The sequence below is a fragment of the Venturia canescens genome, chromosome 1 (assembly GCF_019457755.1).
Source record: "Venturia canescens isolate UGA chromosome 1, ASM1945775v1, whole genome shotgun sequence".
Lineage (NCBI taxonomy): Eukaryota > Metazoa > Arthropoda > Insecta > Hymenoptera > Ichneumonidae > Venturia > Venturia canescens.
This window is the reverse complement of record NC_057421.1, coordinates 36,067,726-36,084,535: the sequence shown is the minus strand read 5'-3', so window position 1 is coordinate 36,084,535 and position 16,810 is coordinate 36,067,726. Positions and strand designations below refer to the sequence as shown.

Genomic DNA, 16,810 nt, shown 5'->3' with positions numbered 1-16,810 from the left:
TAAAAAATATACGTGCATAAACGCAATTATTTGAAAATTTACTAATTCATTTTCCTCTATATGGGTTTCTCTACGAACAAAATATATTTCTTTGAAACAAGTGTAGCTTGTAAAAATGTGCAAGCTTCGCGTTTCGTTTTTTTTAACGCATGAAGAGACTGTTACGCTGTTTTTTAATCGTATCAGCAGACGTTGTCGGTATAAAACAGGTAAGCGATGATGAGATTGTCGAGTAATGCAAAAGTTTGACGAATCATTACTGCAGTCCATAGTAAATATCGTACTGCGCTGTTTAGAAAATTCTCACTAAGCTATTTTTTATTACGAACCTAATGAATAATATCATTTTTTGTAAACGTTTAAAAAAAAACATAGCAATCGGATCTCTATGCTTTACAAAAAATTCAATATGTTTCGTATTTTGCATTGGACAAGCCACAAAACATTACTTATTTTCTCATTAAATCCTACCCGCGTGAACATAGTAAAATTCGATTCCATATCGTAGGAATGTGAGAATAACAGCATGACGTTGTTATACTTTACCATAATAAAAATGAAGCAACGTCAACAGAAACAGGATAGAGAGGAAAGAAGAAAGAAATCAACAGTCTTGATCGAACTCTATCTATGACGAACCTGGCCCGCTCATAAAACAGATATTTAATCTATAGAGGCATCGCCGGCTTGACGCCAAGTATTAAAAAGGAAAATTTCGACAAAGCAAGTTAAGACGGGCACGTATCCATACTCGAGATTGGCTGATTTCTAATCAGCTAGCTAACTAACAATTGGTCCGATGAAAAAAAATTGAAGTCCCATTACATGGACTACCAGGAATGGGTCAATTTCTAATTGTAAAAATTAGGCGCTCCGATTTGACGATTCATAGATACATCGTATCTCAATATTTATTGCCATTATAATCTGCCATCATGTTGAGAATTTCACCTTTTTCACAAAAGAAAAACATGCAGTGTAAAATAAATGAGAAGTTTTTTCTTACATCATCTATATCGCTATTCCATATCTCACTCTCGTATACATGATACTTGGAAAACAATTTCATTTTAAACAATGTCAAACGTACTCCGAATTCGGATTCCGCGTCCCGAAATACATAAAAAAATATCTTGAATTTTCACCCGTTTTCAGCAGTTTTTTACAATTTGCTCGAAGTTTGGAAGTCTGACCCTGGGTTTAGTTTTAGCACGTCAAATAAAATATTTAACGGGGGTCCTTCACGTTTCGGCGCTGAAATGTTTCGGCGCGAGATCGCTCAGGCGCGAGAACGTTTCAGATCGAGACATTTTAGTCCACGGATTAAGTAAAATGTTTTAAAACTTCCCTCGAATTAGGTAAATATTATTTTTTAAATTGAAGCATGCACAATCAGTATAGATAAGCAAAATATACAATACAGCAGAGGGTCGTAAATCAGAACCATAAGAGAGAGAGGTCAAAAAATACGTTTCGGCGCACGGACGTTTTGGCGCGGCCACTTGCGATGCCCATCGCCCGTGTTTGAATACTACACGGGTATATAACATCGAAAAAAGTATGTGAGGAAATGAGGATGAGGCTCGTTTTCTAAATAATTATTACCTTTGATGCACCTGGAATAGTCTCATGAAAAATCACTTAAGACAGCATCAATAACTTAATTTTTTTTCTATCTCATCTGCTTGGCTTATATTCGTAGTGACAAGAGGAAAATATTCTACCTATGGTAATAAAAAAAAATCGTTAAAAAAATAAAAATTCGATAATTCGATCTTTCTCGTGCCCAAACGTCCTCGCGTCAAATCATTGGATATATGTACAAATTGTACAATGAGTTCCTATCATTTCATAATGCGTTTGCTTTATGAATCGTTGCAGGATGCTGCAATCGTCTTCAGACATTGATTCAAAATCACCTTCTCGTCAAAAGCTTCGCTAATTCCTATATACAATATGGGTACAAAATTGAAATGAATTTTCTCTTCTTATACCTCAAACCCAACTCATGTGCTTTGAAATTCTATGCGTTTAAAAAATAAATGAAAGTACGAAAACATCAGCATATAATTAAAACATAAAGCATAACCGCTTCATCAAGCTAAGCCGTTAAAAAGGCGCATTTCTGAATTTCCCCAACTGTCAAGCATACGTAGCCGAACGTGAAATTCGCACAAGCAAAATATTTCATGAGTAGTATGCATGCATTGTAAATTTGAAGTTTTTTATAGTAAAATTTTGCGTGCTCTAATCGTTAAAATTTACGAAAAACACGAGTAGCCTACGTCGTTCATTTTGATAATGACACAGAGCTTAATTTCGGAAGCCTGATGTAGAATACCCCTATGAATTTACATGAAATATTCGTGTGAATGTCTCTCCGTGTACAAATCCGTAGTGCCTCTTCAAAGTTCGAAAGAATAATTCTGATGCTCAAAAGTCAAGAAATATTTTTAAAAAGGATTCTTAAGTTATACATAATGTGAATATTTCCAAGTACTGAAAAACTTTGGAGTTTTCTACGGGGATCGAAAGACGAAAAGTTGTTTATTCCTGTAACGTCAGGCGTGTATACTGATCATATTTGTCCCCTTCACCGAATCTGTTTCTGAACAGCTCCGTCAAATGGTTTGAGGTCGCACTCACGTATCGTGTATATGCGTATTCGAATATACATAGGGATGAATATAAAGAAATGAAATACAAAAGAACGCAAAAAAATACGACTCTCTCCCTCGCGTTACATCGATCAGGGCTTTTTGTTTATTATCATTGCAAATTCGAGTACATTTGGCAAAGGAACGCGGGTTCATGTCTAGCGCACTCGTGGTTTTTGCTCGTTGCAAAACACAGGTACACAGAGACCGTGAATTGGACACCAGTCCTACGAGGTTTAAACCTTTTTACCCTCTCGCATGATGGAAATGTCAGTTTAGGCGTGGAAACGACTACGACCAACTTCCGCTAACTTCATCTTCTTCCTGTCTCCTCAGTTACTCGTCTCTTGGACGAAGAGGTCAGACAGGGCTATCAACTTTTCTGAAAGACCGACATACACTCACGCTATACTACTTGGGATACACTCAAAACTTTTTGAACCCTTGAATTATACGAAGCTAGGGTAAATAAGGATTTCGTTCGAGTTGAAGGGAATCGAAAATCGAATTATACGTGGGTTTGAAATTTCTTCGAAATAATGTAAAATTTATTTGCATCTACATACGTTATCGTTAGTGTGCAAGAATTCTTCACTAGGCCGGAAAAACGGGAAAATCGTGCAAGCAGTTAAAATTTCGAAGCTTAATTAGTTTTTATTGAAACTATTTTTTAACGAGTATATCAAAGCTGGCGGTTTCCAAGTCAACGAGACGATGAACCCTCCAACGAGTTTTTCCGTCACAATCTCACGATTTCATAAAAGATTGGTTTGCAAACAGAAACCTGAGGAACACTGGGAATTTTTCGGATGGAAAATAAAACATAGAAACTAGTGTCACATATCACAAATCCTCTGTGGAACCTCGAATACGAGACAAAGTGTATACAAATGTACGCTCAGGGTACGAACAAATCTATATGAGAGACCACCCAATGTAATTACGAATCTTGTTGCGCTCTTCCTGAAAATTAGCAATTTGGGTCTCGACTTGCACCGTGTAGAACTTCGATTGGAGCAAATAGTCTCCGATTTAGAGAGTCGAGTTAGTTTCAGACGTCAACCGGTACGAAACTACGGTCTCGTAGCCGATTCTGGTGGGTCTTGTTGAAGAGACGGAGAGCAAGAGGCATCAGTGAATAAACTTAATTAGTGAGAATCGAGGAGTCAGTCAAACGTACTGAAAACCCGACAAATATTGTAATTTCTATATGTACAAGCACTAACGATGCATCAGTGATGTGCGAAATTTCGATGTAACGAAATAATAAATCATACATCAGATAGAAACGGAAGTAAACATAAAAATAGTGTGATATAAAACAACGTCTCGGAAAATGGAAAACTTTATTTATCAAAATTCGTGTAAATCTTTTGGTGTTCATATTAATTTTTCTAATTCAACATTGATTTGCGGCATGAACATTATTTCGATACTGTTTTTTTCTATTTTATCATCAAATAATATTTCCGCATTAATCTCCATGTTCTTTTGATCGCATCATTCGAACCACACTTGAACGCGAATTATTCACCTCTTCGCCTCTCGTTATACAGCTTCGAAACGAGAGCATAGATCCGTACATATAACTAATTAACAGGCTCGTGATGGACTTTCTGAGCAGAGCTCATCACAAACGAGTTCTCCATTCTAGTTTCTAACAGCCTCGCTCCATTATTCGTTATGCAAGCGCCGAGAGAGCCGGATAATCAAAATTATCGAGTTATATTCGGTGTTCGCGAGAACTGTTTGCCTCATCGTCTACGTCATCGTGCCATACGGCTCGCTCCGTCTGTCACTTGAAACAGAAAGCATTTTGAGTGAAAAGTTCGCAAAAGATTCGTTTAGATGTGCACGAATTTATTTAATGTTATAAATCATTAATTCATCCAGGTTTTTTCGTTGTTATAGAAGTTCGTATATCCAGAAATATGTACCGTACGTTAATGAATGAAGAATTTGTGTAAAATAATTCAGTATTGAATTTGAGTTATAATACTTTTTCCGTACACATCATCCCAGTATTTTTAATTAGCGCACGTCTGTTCATTTTTTTTATATATCGCATATATGTTTTTATTTTTTTTTTTTTTACATACATTTATATACAATAGCAAAGCTGAAAGTACCCTCTTCTCTTGTCGCGACGACATCTCTGCTGTACTAATATTCCCAGACACTGCAGTGTTGATTAAAAAAAGTTGCCGTGTGCTGCCTCCGGCCCTAGAGTTATTTTCTTATCCGCTTCGCAGACTGTACTTAGTCTACGAGCTTCGCTCGCTCCGCGATAGAGACGAATCTACCAGTTCCATCGTTCAATTTCTAGTGTCTGCAATTCTCATAAAAAATGTCACCTGCAATTTCTCAAATCTTCAGTGTTATATAAAAACTTATGAAATTCGTTTAAGCAATTATTTCCTTTCAGTACACGCAAAACATCTTTCACCCAAAATAAACTGTATTATTTTTTCGCTTCTGATGAAATTTTAAAGTGTGCTACGATCGATGATTCTCAACGTTAACTCCAGTTTAGGATCGAAATGGGCGTTGAAAAGAGAATCCGTGATGAAATAATATTGAAATGGCGTGAAAAAAAAGAAACAGTTACGGAACCAATTCTGTCAAGCGTGAAATTTTCTACGATAAAGCTATTGTGACCACGCACACATTTTAGGTTTATTACTTCAACCGCGTAAGAGAAAATTAGAAAATCGCTGCAAAAACAACTATCCTACAAAAATTACTGAATATTTGTTTGTTTTTAGCCACTGTGAAGACTAACTTATTGAATATGAAAAATTAATTTGAATTTTGGAGTGGAGAAACTTTAATATTGGAAATGAGCTTATTATGTGAGGATCTGACCGAAAAAGACTATTAAACTTTTGGACTTTGATCGTAAATTGATTATAGGATTGAAGTCAAGTTTACATTCCCACCCGATGACCTGTAACCGACTAAATTTGAAAGCCATAATTCGATACATTTTACAAAATTATAAATTGTTAAATAAAATACGATCCTCAATTCTCGGATCCCAAGGTTGTAGTATGAAGCTAACCTCACGATGTGGTGTTCTATGCAAGTTTTGTTAACTCACAAATTAACAATTTCGTATACCGGACAGTTTTATGCATACGTCCATATTCCAACATCACGGATCCGAAATTCGGAAAGTCTGCAGTACTTGCCAGATGGCTGTGATGTGGTGCGACATACCTGTCACAACAAAATGCTTCATTTCACGACGTGGTCTCGACTTCGCTCGGAATACGATTGATCTAACGAATATTCGGGAAAACTTGTATCTCAATAATGCAATGATCCGATTCCATATTCACGTATCTGATCAACATCATTGAAACAATTGCGAAGTCGATTTTGATAGTTACTTCCATCCGAGGGCTATATAGCCCATTGACCAATATCTTCCACGTTCATCTTTGTCCATAACACACCGAATATAATTTTTTTCATAGGAAGCAGAGTAGCCAAATGTTGAACATATCTCAAAAATTTGTCCGTTTCATCGAACCTTGAATTTTGTTCTCACAAGACTTGTTTTCACTACGATCAGGTTGTTGAAAAATGGTCGTTCGTTAAGGAGTTTTGGTACAGGCGATGCAATGTTGCCATGCTGAATCATGATAAAAACATAAAAAATTTCAAAGAGTTCAGAATTTTATAAAATTTGGTGAACATATTCTTTAGTGCCAAATTTAACAATACAAATTTTTTAAGATTTTTCTTCTACACAGTTATCGAGTAATTGATCACTAAAGTTGACGCGTATAAGCATAGCGTTTCCATATATAAAGGTATACATTCCGGGCATAAGAAATCTGCTTTAATGCGTAATTACTCGATAACTAGGTAGAAGAAAATTTTGAAAAAATTTGTGTTTTCGTACTTGATGTTGAAGAACATTATCACCAAATTTGATCAATTTCTTAATATTTAGACTTCTGTACCGAAACTCCTTAAGGAGGGTGGCTAGCGACGATACAATGTTGCCATGCTAAACCATGTTAAATACATTAAAAATTTCAAAATGATAAGAATTTAATAAAATTCGGTGAACATATTCTTTAGTGCCAAATTTGACAATACAAATTTTTTAAGATTTTTCTTCTGTACAGTTATCGAGTAATTGATCACTAAAGTTGACGCGTATAAGCATAGCGTTTCCATATATATATAGGTATAAATTCCGGACATAAGAAATCTGCTTTAATGCGTAATTACTCGATAACTAGGTAGAAGAAAATTTTGAAAAAATTTGTGTCTTCGCACTTGATGTTGAAGAACATTATCAACAAATTTGATCAATTTCTTATCATTTTGATGAATGTAGCCACCCTCCTTAAGTATCAAAGTCACAATACATCCGTTCTGTACGTTTCAGTACAAAAATAAAGGAGGTATAAATAAGAAACTGCCTTTGAAAAATATTAGTGACGATAACAATATGGGGACGTCTAAAAAAATATCACAGACTGTCAGTTTCCCATGAGTCAATTCTTATGAACAAGAGTTCCCGGAAAAGCGTGTACTCTATAAGTAGATTGAATAATTGTCGCATCAGACGCGCGATTCCCCAGGCGCACAGGGGCAACAACGCCTTCCGATCTGTCTCGTTGGTTGAGAGTATATACGTGTGTGTATGTGTGTGTGTGTGTAAATATATATGTCTGTGTAACCTCCCCCGCTTGAGTGTCCGCGGCGCAAAGCATCGAGAAGCGAAGCGTTGGGATGTTCTTCGTCTCTTGACCCAAGCACTAAAAAGATCGGACTTTACTGCGTGCTCGCGCATAACTTTGAGGGCCTTTAATGCGAAACTCTAGACTCTGGTCACGAGTTATTATAGATCTCGTTATTGAGGTCAATGACCATAACCACGTGGCCACCGGGAGAAGCTCGAGAGGATTTTCAAACTTTCGATATTAACCAGAAACGAAATTGCGCTTTTTTCGATTATTATTTATTCTCAGAAGAACTAAAGATTCCTAATTTATTCGTGATTTTGAGGTAAATTATTGACGTCCTATTCAATCACGCTCAACATTTTTAATTAGGAAATTCGACGATTTAAATTAATTTGCGAATGGTTACCCAATTTATTGTCGATTTCATTTCTACTGTTAACTAAATTTCATAGATCAAAAATGTTATTTATACGAATTAGGAACTCACAAATTTTGACATTAGTTGCGAGCTGAAAAGTGTTCATTCCCCCGCGGCCTCTTGCTCTAGCACTCTCGTCCTCAATTTTATAAATCTCGTGAGCGTGGAGGAGCAATGGCAGTCCGACTATTTCCGGCTTCTTCTGAGCAAAGATTATTCTCGTCGTCGAGTTTCTGCCAAATAGGCCGACGCATTTAATACCGGGCGTTGCCTTGAGCACCATCTATCCTGTTGCGCGAGTATACGTGTATACAACCAAACACTAAATTAGCCATTAACACACTTTTTGCTCATTTATCCTCAAAATATCTCCTTACTTTAAATTCTCAGCCTCAAGCCGCTCAAATGGTACTTTAGATATTGTTGTTAATATTTTTCAAGTAAACATTGCTTTATGACCACCCAGACGTTCCTCGAGTTATACATATGGAAGAATAACACATTATTTTGAAACCCTGTTTTTAGAATATCGTACAAACAGCTGTTACAACCACCCTTTTACAGAAAACTCAATGAATCCAGATGGGTGAGCGTCGATAGAAAAATGACCGTTTCAAAAATGCTTCGCAGCATTTACGAACACACGAAAATGGGAACGCGATGAGTTGCGTTTTGCTTCAATTCTTGAATGTATAATCTGTTATTTTTCTTCATCACAAAAGTGCTCAATATTCGAAAACCTTCGATTCGGTACCGACTTTAAGGACGAATGACAAAAGATAAATAACAAATTTTATATGTCGTAGTCGCAACAGTCGCAGGATAAAACAAATTTTTCCTGTTTGTCATGCCGAGAATTGTCAGAAATCAGAACGTTTACGAAATCGTGTTGGAGCTAATGGAGCCCGTATTCAAATTAGCAGAATCTATACGGATCTGAGTGACTCAGGCCTCCGAGATGCGACCGAGAAAATATCGGATGATAGAGAAATTTGAGGAAAACTGCATATATGTGTGCACAATGTACCTACAAAATATAAACGTTGTCTGCGTCATCTCGAACTAATTATATTCTCGTAATGATGAAACTCGTTAACTAGATATCGAAGAAACGTGGGCACATACTCGGAAGGAAAATTTCAAGACTGACAATAAGGTTCTGATTATTTCACCGAGAGTCCAGAGCAACATGAATATTAGACTGCGCAGCACAATATTGAATATCATTTTAGGTCAAGTTACACCACTTTTCCAATCTTCAGATAATGGACTCGTTGTTTGGGTAGTTCCGACTAACAACGTCGAAAACGTAACACTGTTTTTTTTTTTTTTTTTTTTTTTTTTTCAATGCGCATCTTTCGAATGCGCGTGTACATTCAGTTTCAGGTGAATCTCGTTGAAGACATCCAAGTTCAGAGTTCAGAGAAACTCACGGAAATGGTAGCAAATCCATTCTTCTAGAAATTCCTTTATTCGTTGAAATGTTAGTGTACTTCAACGTCTCCATAACAGAGCCATTTATTTTCATTCAAAATAAAGTTATAATTAAACCAGGTTCTAAATTTCAAATAACTTTGAGAAAATGTTGAAAAATTTTCTTAGCCTCTCTTATAGCGAAACGATAGTAAATATTTCTAATGAGAAAACCTTTTGAAATTTTGTGACGAAAACTCTGCGATTTTTATGTTGCGTGTGCTTCTCCTTCATTATTGCCATAGAATTCAATGTTTTTCCAATAAACCGGATCAGTTCATGCGGAATCTCATTAAATTTTTCCATTCCATTCCTACTATGTAATGTTGAGTAATCGGATTCGAATTCTTCACGTAAAAGAACCTTCATCGCAGGTATAATCCTTAGAATTCCGTGATTACGAAAAATGTATTGTTCAGTGGTAAAAGCGAACCGATTTGTACGGATTTTGCGGCGGATATTCGTGTTTACCTCCATTTTTTTAGTTTTTATAAATACGGACTTTGTTATTGGGTTAGCGAAATTTCTTGCAAAATTTAATGACGTAGGTGTATTATAATTTGATATTATCGAACCATAATTGAGTTTTGAAGAAATCAGGTCGAAGGTGGACCATAAAGTGCGGTAAAACACCGAGATTTCATCTGATACGACTTCACATGTAACATGACTCGCCAGGCTTTTCAATATTTGACACTGCAACCATGTTAATAATTTGGAACGATGAAGTAATTGACTCTCACAGGCAATGGTTCGTAGATAAATAATGATTTTTTAAATTCTAGGTGGTTCCGGGAGGGCGGAGGGTGAGGGCGGCTCGAACGATATTGGCGGTAGTCGTCGAGGAGGCGGCGGGAGCGGCGGAGTTTTGGGCGGCGGCCGGGGTTCCGGCACTTCCGGGAGCGGCGGCGGTGGTGCCGGGGGCCGTTCGAGAGACGAGCCACGACGTCACACCCTTAGCGGTGATCATCAACCATCCCTTCATCACCAACAGTTTAATACCCCGCAACTTCATCCCCTGCATCCCCATCATCTTCCACCGCCTCACGGCCAGTACGGTACCCCGCCGAATCGACACACAACCATGGATCTCGAGGTGAATAGTCCGCGTAACATGTAAATATCTTTCGCTTGTTTTTGTTTTATTTGCTCGTTTCTTCATTCGTTCTCTTTACTTTCAAAGTTTTATTCAATTAATGTTTTGGGTACATATTGCTTTCTTTTTCTATGCACTCGAAACTTGGATCCAACACTTATACGAATGAATTTAATGCGAAGTTCTTAAAATTTTATCTCCATTCGGGAATTTTATAAATGAAGAGTTTCTTGTTTATGGCCTAAGCACGCGGATTTGTATTTATTGCTTCGGAAATCGTTAAATAAATTATTATAGATATTTAAAATTTGCTTACACCGTGTAAAAGAAAAGAATTTTCGAATCAGCGTACAAATCGCGATTGATATGATTCTGAAAAATCGTTCTTACACTTTCCGATTAAATTTTTTTCGCGTTTTGATTTTTTCCCTAAACAATGATCTTAAATTATTTGATTTCCTTTGTTTGTCTTTTCTGCTTATTTTTGCCAAATTTTATTTTTAAAAAACACACATTTTTAATGAAATTGGTTGAACATGAGGGAAAAAATAGACACGAAATCTTTTTATGTGCGAGGGAAAAATCAAGGGCGTCTTTGTGAGTCCATTATGTGACCTTTACCTTTTGAAGGCCGGAAGATATTTGAAGAGATTGATTTTAACCTTTCAGTTTCCCTCTTTATCACTTAATCATGTCGTCACTAGTAAAAAGTTCTATCAACCTCCGAAGCACTCCTCGTATCTTTTGTAATACATTTTTTTTGTATCTTTTTACGACGAACTAATTCGTTTTAACGGTCTCCGCATATGGAGTTCAAGATGAAGCATCGGCCGGTTCTATTCAATCGTGAAATTCTAAGGATTGTGTAAGCTTCCCTTCTTCGAACGCCAAATTCAAAGAAAGTTAGTCTCACTCAAAATTTATTGCGAAGTAAGCAAGACTTATTGACGTTTTCCTGAGATTCTTGAATTTCCTCGATATTTCAAGATTAGGCACACAGGCTCGTACGTTTCTGAATATTATTTCCAGGCTAGCATGAAACCACGTGAATACTCCTTTCTAAAATCGTACTCGAGCTTTTTTTTATAGTTTTATTCGGTCCATTCATCGATTTCCGATATTCCTGAGTGCAATCTAATTGTGCTATAATAGTAAATCCGAAAATATGATTCCTGGAAATTTCACTACTTACGTATGGGAGACTTTTTTCCTCAATATAACAACGACGACGATTTGCCAACTACAAATCCGCTGTTTTTGAACAAGTTTGGTTTATTTATTGGCTTGTACCTTAACATTTCCTTTCCCCTTCTCAATTCGCGATATAATCGATAATTTCTCCTCTTCAACACAAATAGGGCTCACACGCATCTATTGGTACGTGTGCTTTGCCGATAATCGAATGTTCTCTCGTATTGGGCCCACCGCTTCACAGCGGTGAATCTCCTTCAGTCATCTGGGGGGGGGGGGGGGGGGGGGGAAGCTCAATGACGTAGGGGAACATGGGGCAAAGTGGCCACATGGGGCAAAGTGACCACCCACTTTTTTGGGGCATTTTTTAATTCTGGGGCAAAGTGGCGACTCACCCAATTCCGATTTCTGGCGGGGCACAGGATCAGTGAGAATTCTATGTTTTTTGAGAAATTGATAGCTATTTGAGGCAGAGGGTGAGAATCCATTTTGCGAATTACTGATAAATGTCTATTTTATTTTAATTGACAAAAATCGTACTTATAATGGACTTCATCTTCATCAACACCTGCACACAAGGTGTGCGCCCATTTTAGGCATGTTTCGCAGCGAATTCAATCTTTGGAGGAATGCGAATAAAGTTGATCGCAGAAAATACACGCAACGTCCGCCGCAGACAAGAATTTTTCTTTTTTGATGATCTCTTTTTTCTTACTCACTAGATTTGCGCGATACGACAGACTCGTGATAATGGCGGTTTTCCCACGATTTGCCCCCGATAAGAACGGACTTTTGCCACTGGTAATGGCAAAATTTATCGAAGTATTCCGACAAATTCTTTTTTCATCCCATCGAAGGAGGGTATACCTACTATGCCTCGTTTCTTTTCGGTTTATCGCGGCCTTCAATGTTCCATGCGGGAACAGTCTATTACAACGTCTATTTAACCAGAAGTGACAATTATCGATTTTCACCGCATTCGAGAGGGTGGCCACTTTGCCCCAAAAAATTTTCTCGACCAAATGAGGAAAAAGAGGATGAACAGAGAGTTTTAAGACTCAACAATAGTCAAAAGATCATTTATTATCTGATAAAGTGGGCTGGATATTCATTTTCGGTATGAAAAAAAATTTGGCAAAATTTATCGAAGTATTCTGACTAATTTTTTTTTCATCCCATCGAAGGAGAGTTCCTACTATGCCTCGTTTCTTTTCGTTTTATCGCATCCTTCAATGTTCCATGCGAGAACAGTCAATTCCAACGTCTATTTAACGAGAAGTGACAGTTATCGATTTTCACCGCATTCGAGGGGGTGGCCACTTTGCCCCAAAAATTTTTTTTTCAAAATTCGAGCAATAAGGAGGTGGAATCAGTTTGGGGGCATAAAAATAAGTAAATGACCATGTGCTACCCGACAAAACTCGTTAAATTCCTTAAGTGGGCCACTTTGCCCCATACTCCCCTATAGACTCTTTGATCGAAAAAATGAGAGACCTTCGTCGTTCTGAAGATTTTTGTTTGTCCCGGTGATTCGTTAGGATTTACGTTTCCACAAGCTTTTACAAAAACCACAAAGTGTGAAAATCGCAGACTGTAGACTCGTGCTCTCTCCTGGCAAATATCATTCCGCAAATTTAGTCGGTATTTACATGATCGTAAAATAAAGTTACGATGGATCGAGTTTCACACAAAAAAAAACAATCTCTATTCAACGAAAAATCAGCTTTTTCAACCTGTTCCGTAGTTCTATTTTCACTCCACCTGCCTCACATGGTAAATCATTTTTAAATACGTTATATGTGAAAGACTTGCCTTTTTTATGATATTTTTTCTACAGAATATCTGATAAAGTGTTTTATTCCCATTGCATTATAGCAATGTGTGCTAACATTTCAAGAAATACTTTTGACGTTTGTTACATTTATTTTCACCAACACCGATCTTTGTATGAACATAATACGATCGAGTTTTCAGTAGCTCCTACCAAAAGTTATTCCGTGCGAGTGTTTGACGTACCGAGCACATAGATTCAATGATATTTCTCGCCTCGAGCGATTAATTGAAAGTGTCGAAGTACATCCTGCGGTTACCCGTTCATTTTGGAATTATAATTGGATACGATGTATGCGACGTGTGTCATTCCTGTGTCACACATATATCGAATTCTCAATCCGAACGCAATACCGCTCAAGTTTACGATCCATGCAATAGCAGATAATTAAACAGCATGCAACGTTACCTTATAACGTAATGTACATTTTTGGAAGGATATCGAAGGTCGAAATGCTCTCGTGTACCAGGTATTTAATCGATATTTCCAATGGATTAACGAACATTAAACAGGTGAAATTCAATGGATAAATTTCGAATTAGCCAAACACACTCGAATCATGCTGATAAACCTTCGCCTCGTTCTCCATCGATGGAAGCATTATAATGATAAAGGTTATCTAGACATTTTCGATTATTAAATGCAATGAGATCAATTGAAACTTCTTTGAAATGCCCATCCTATATGACATCGTGGTCAACACTATTGCACGATTAGTTTTTCAAGCTTATTCCACTCGCATAGCCAGATTTGTGACCATGATTCTGATGGTAATATGAAAATTAGTTGATTTTATAAGTATCTTCTAATGAGATTATGCTTCAAATTCTCACAGATATTTTCCGATACTACAGCACCTTATCATCCTCAAAATAACTATCAATTCAACAGTGCCATGATTTTCGTTGACTTTTTTGCCATTTTTCGCATCGAGATCGTACGGTCTATCGGTTTTTTATAAATCTTACGCATTTTCATACTTATTGAAGATAATTGGACGCAATCATTTGAAAAAAATACGAATAATTACGATACCTCAGATAATTTCAATCTATGGTTCCAAGTTTCGAGTGAAATTATCTCTTAACACGTTGATTCATCATGTTTTTTAGTTTCTCAAATTGATAGAATTCCGTCAATGGTTTTCATGTGCATATATATTCTTGTCAATATCTTGATGGTTTTTATTATGAAAAAAGGTTTAATTAATGTTGAATGTACATATTTTGAAATCTCTATGATTTGTTGTGTCCCGCAACAGCTGGAAAAATCATTTATGAAAATAAGTGAATTTCTTTATTGTTCAATCAAGTGAAATACCCGCTTCATTAATTTATTTGAAATGAGCGTGCTATACTGTTCTCACCCATCTTGCTGTCAACGAGTGCTCCACGCAAACAATAACTCACTATTTATCTCAAAATAATTGCGTACCCTTTTTTACTTGGACGTTTCTAACTGTTTGTGTGTTTCTCGTGTTTTTTTCTCCTATTCTGCAGATGGGGACCAAGTCTCGCCAGAGAAAGGTAATTCATAATTCTTTTTATACTCGTGTTGACAATGTAATTCCAATTTTTTGTGTCTATGCACGATGCATGAGCCAAGAACAAAGTTTATTTTTATATAATACGTGCAAGAAATTTGTGGAGCTTGACATTTCTAACGAAGTTGATCCGAAGATCGTTATGCACCACAAAATTAAAATTAAAGTCAGCAAAAAATGATATAACCAGTTATATTAAATTCCACGCGAGACATGAGTTACCGCCTCGATTAATTGGAGAATTCAATTTACGAATCGAATATATTTCAAAGTTGAAACGATACAAAATACAACAATTGGAATAATTTTTTAAATCGTATTTTGACAAAAGTTGGCTATTAGAGTTTCCAAACAAATAAATTGAAAATATTTTTCTACAGTTTTACTGAAATAATCATGTATGTCGTAGTCGCCTCTGCCGAGGGGTTATCCACCTCCCTCTTCGACGATGCTCTTCGATGATGACCCGGGCATCATGTCCGAAGTTGAGACCTCGAGCACTGGATTTCGAAGGGGTGGCAAACAACGAAGCAGTCTACCCGTTGTCAGAACACCGAGCAAAACTTTGGAGCGACCATTAGGTAAAGCACACTCCGTAATCAACTATTTTTTTTTTGTATAACAATGTGAGGTTGCAGCTTGAAACGCATAATCCAGCTACCATGAGATTGTCCAGAAAGGAAATGAATGAATTAAATGCTTAAAACCTTTGACAAAAGTAAAATATATGTAAAAATTTGGCTTTTGATTCTAAATACTTATATGTTAAAATAATCTCTGCATTCAACTTTTGGATGAGTGTCATTCATTTCTCATTTCCATACATTGAAAATTAAGTAGAAAACTCATTCAAGTTTTCCACTCTTCAAACGCATGAACCTTTCCTGAACTTGTTGCATTGCTTGTGTGCGTGTGTTTTACCTGACAAAACAATGAATTTCTGTGGGCGACTCCCTAGGTCAGGTATTCCTGCAGTACAGGAACGAGACGAAGAGGGCGCTCCTACCAAACGAAATAACGAGCATAGATACCGTCAAAGCTCTCTTCGTGAGAAGTTTTCCCAAACAACTTACGATGGAATATCTTGACAGTCCTCATGTTAAGGTTTACATACACGACAGCAACAAAAACATGTTCTACGAGCTCGAGGATCTCAGGTAAGTTTCAACAGTTGACGTTCAATCTATTATTTTTTGGTATCAAACATCAAGTATCCCAAGGATTTTTTCCAAAATTGAAATTTTTAATGAATAAGTTAAAATCACGGGAAGTCTGCACAGGCGAAAAAAAAATCTTAAGTAAGCAACACTGAATTTGATTTTCGTTTACAAGTGCACCAAACATGGAAAAATCAGGATTTTTCTTTCAACTTTCTGTGTGTAAAGAAAAAGTTTAAAAAAGTAGCTTGGCACAAAGTTATCGGAGTTGACATAAAAACGAATCGTTACCAACCTACCACTTTTTTGCGTTTTTTATTTCCATAAGGTCTCATCTTCGTGACATCAGGGACCGGAGCGTCTTACGTTTGTTCGAGAGTACAGACGGTGTTGCTGGAATGCCTGGACCAATGGGAGTGCCAGTTGGTGGAGCAGGACTTCCAGCCCACTGGGAGGATCAGAGTTACTTTAGCGAGCCCGAGTTCGACAGTGAATTTCAACATCAACATATACATAAGAGCAAGGTGAGGCTATAAAACTTTAGCTCTTAAAGATTCTTCTCGAACTAGGCCTTGCGAATACGTTTTCCGAGACAAACTTTCATCCTCAAAAGTAAATAGATCATTGTTAATCGAGCAGCAAACGAATTGCTAGCAGTAGCTTTCTGAATATGAAACAAAATTTAAGCCTTGTTCATTTTGTAAATTAAAATAATAATAATTAGACGAAAAGAGTGTC

The 16,810-nt window shown here is 36.9% G+C and overlaps 1 protein-coding gene across 11 annotated transcripts in view; it reads left to right on the top strand.

Moving 5' to 3' along the window:
* LOC122412823 (uncharacterized) overlaps positions 1–16,810 on the top strand; it is a 241,837-nt gene that overhangs the window by 140,036 nt on the left and 84,991 nt on the right. For all 11 annotated transcript variants that reach the window (XM_043422724.1, XM_043422767.1, XM_043422776.1 and 8 more), the window contains exons 4-8: positions 10,040–10,350; positions 14,872–14,898; positions 15,325–15,496; positions 15,874–16,072; positions 16,401–16,596. In XM_043422724.1, the coding sequence (XP_043278659.1) occupies positions 10,040–10,350; positions 14,872–14,898; positions 15,325–15,496; positions 15,874–16,072; positions 16,401–16,596 (905 nt within the window). The remainder of the gene's footprint in view (positions 1–10,039; positions 10,351–14,871; positions 14,899–15,324; positions 15,497–15,873; positions 16,073–16,400; positions 16,597–16,810) is intronic.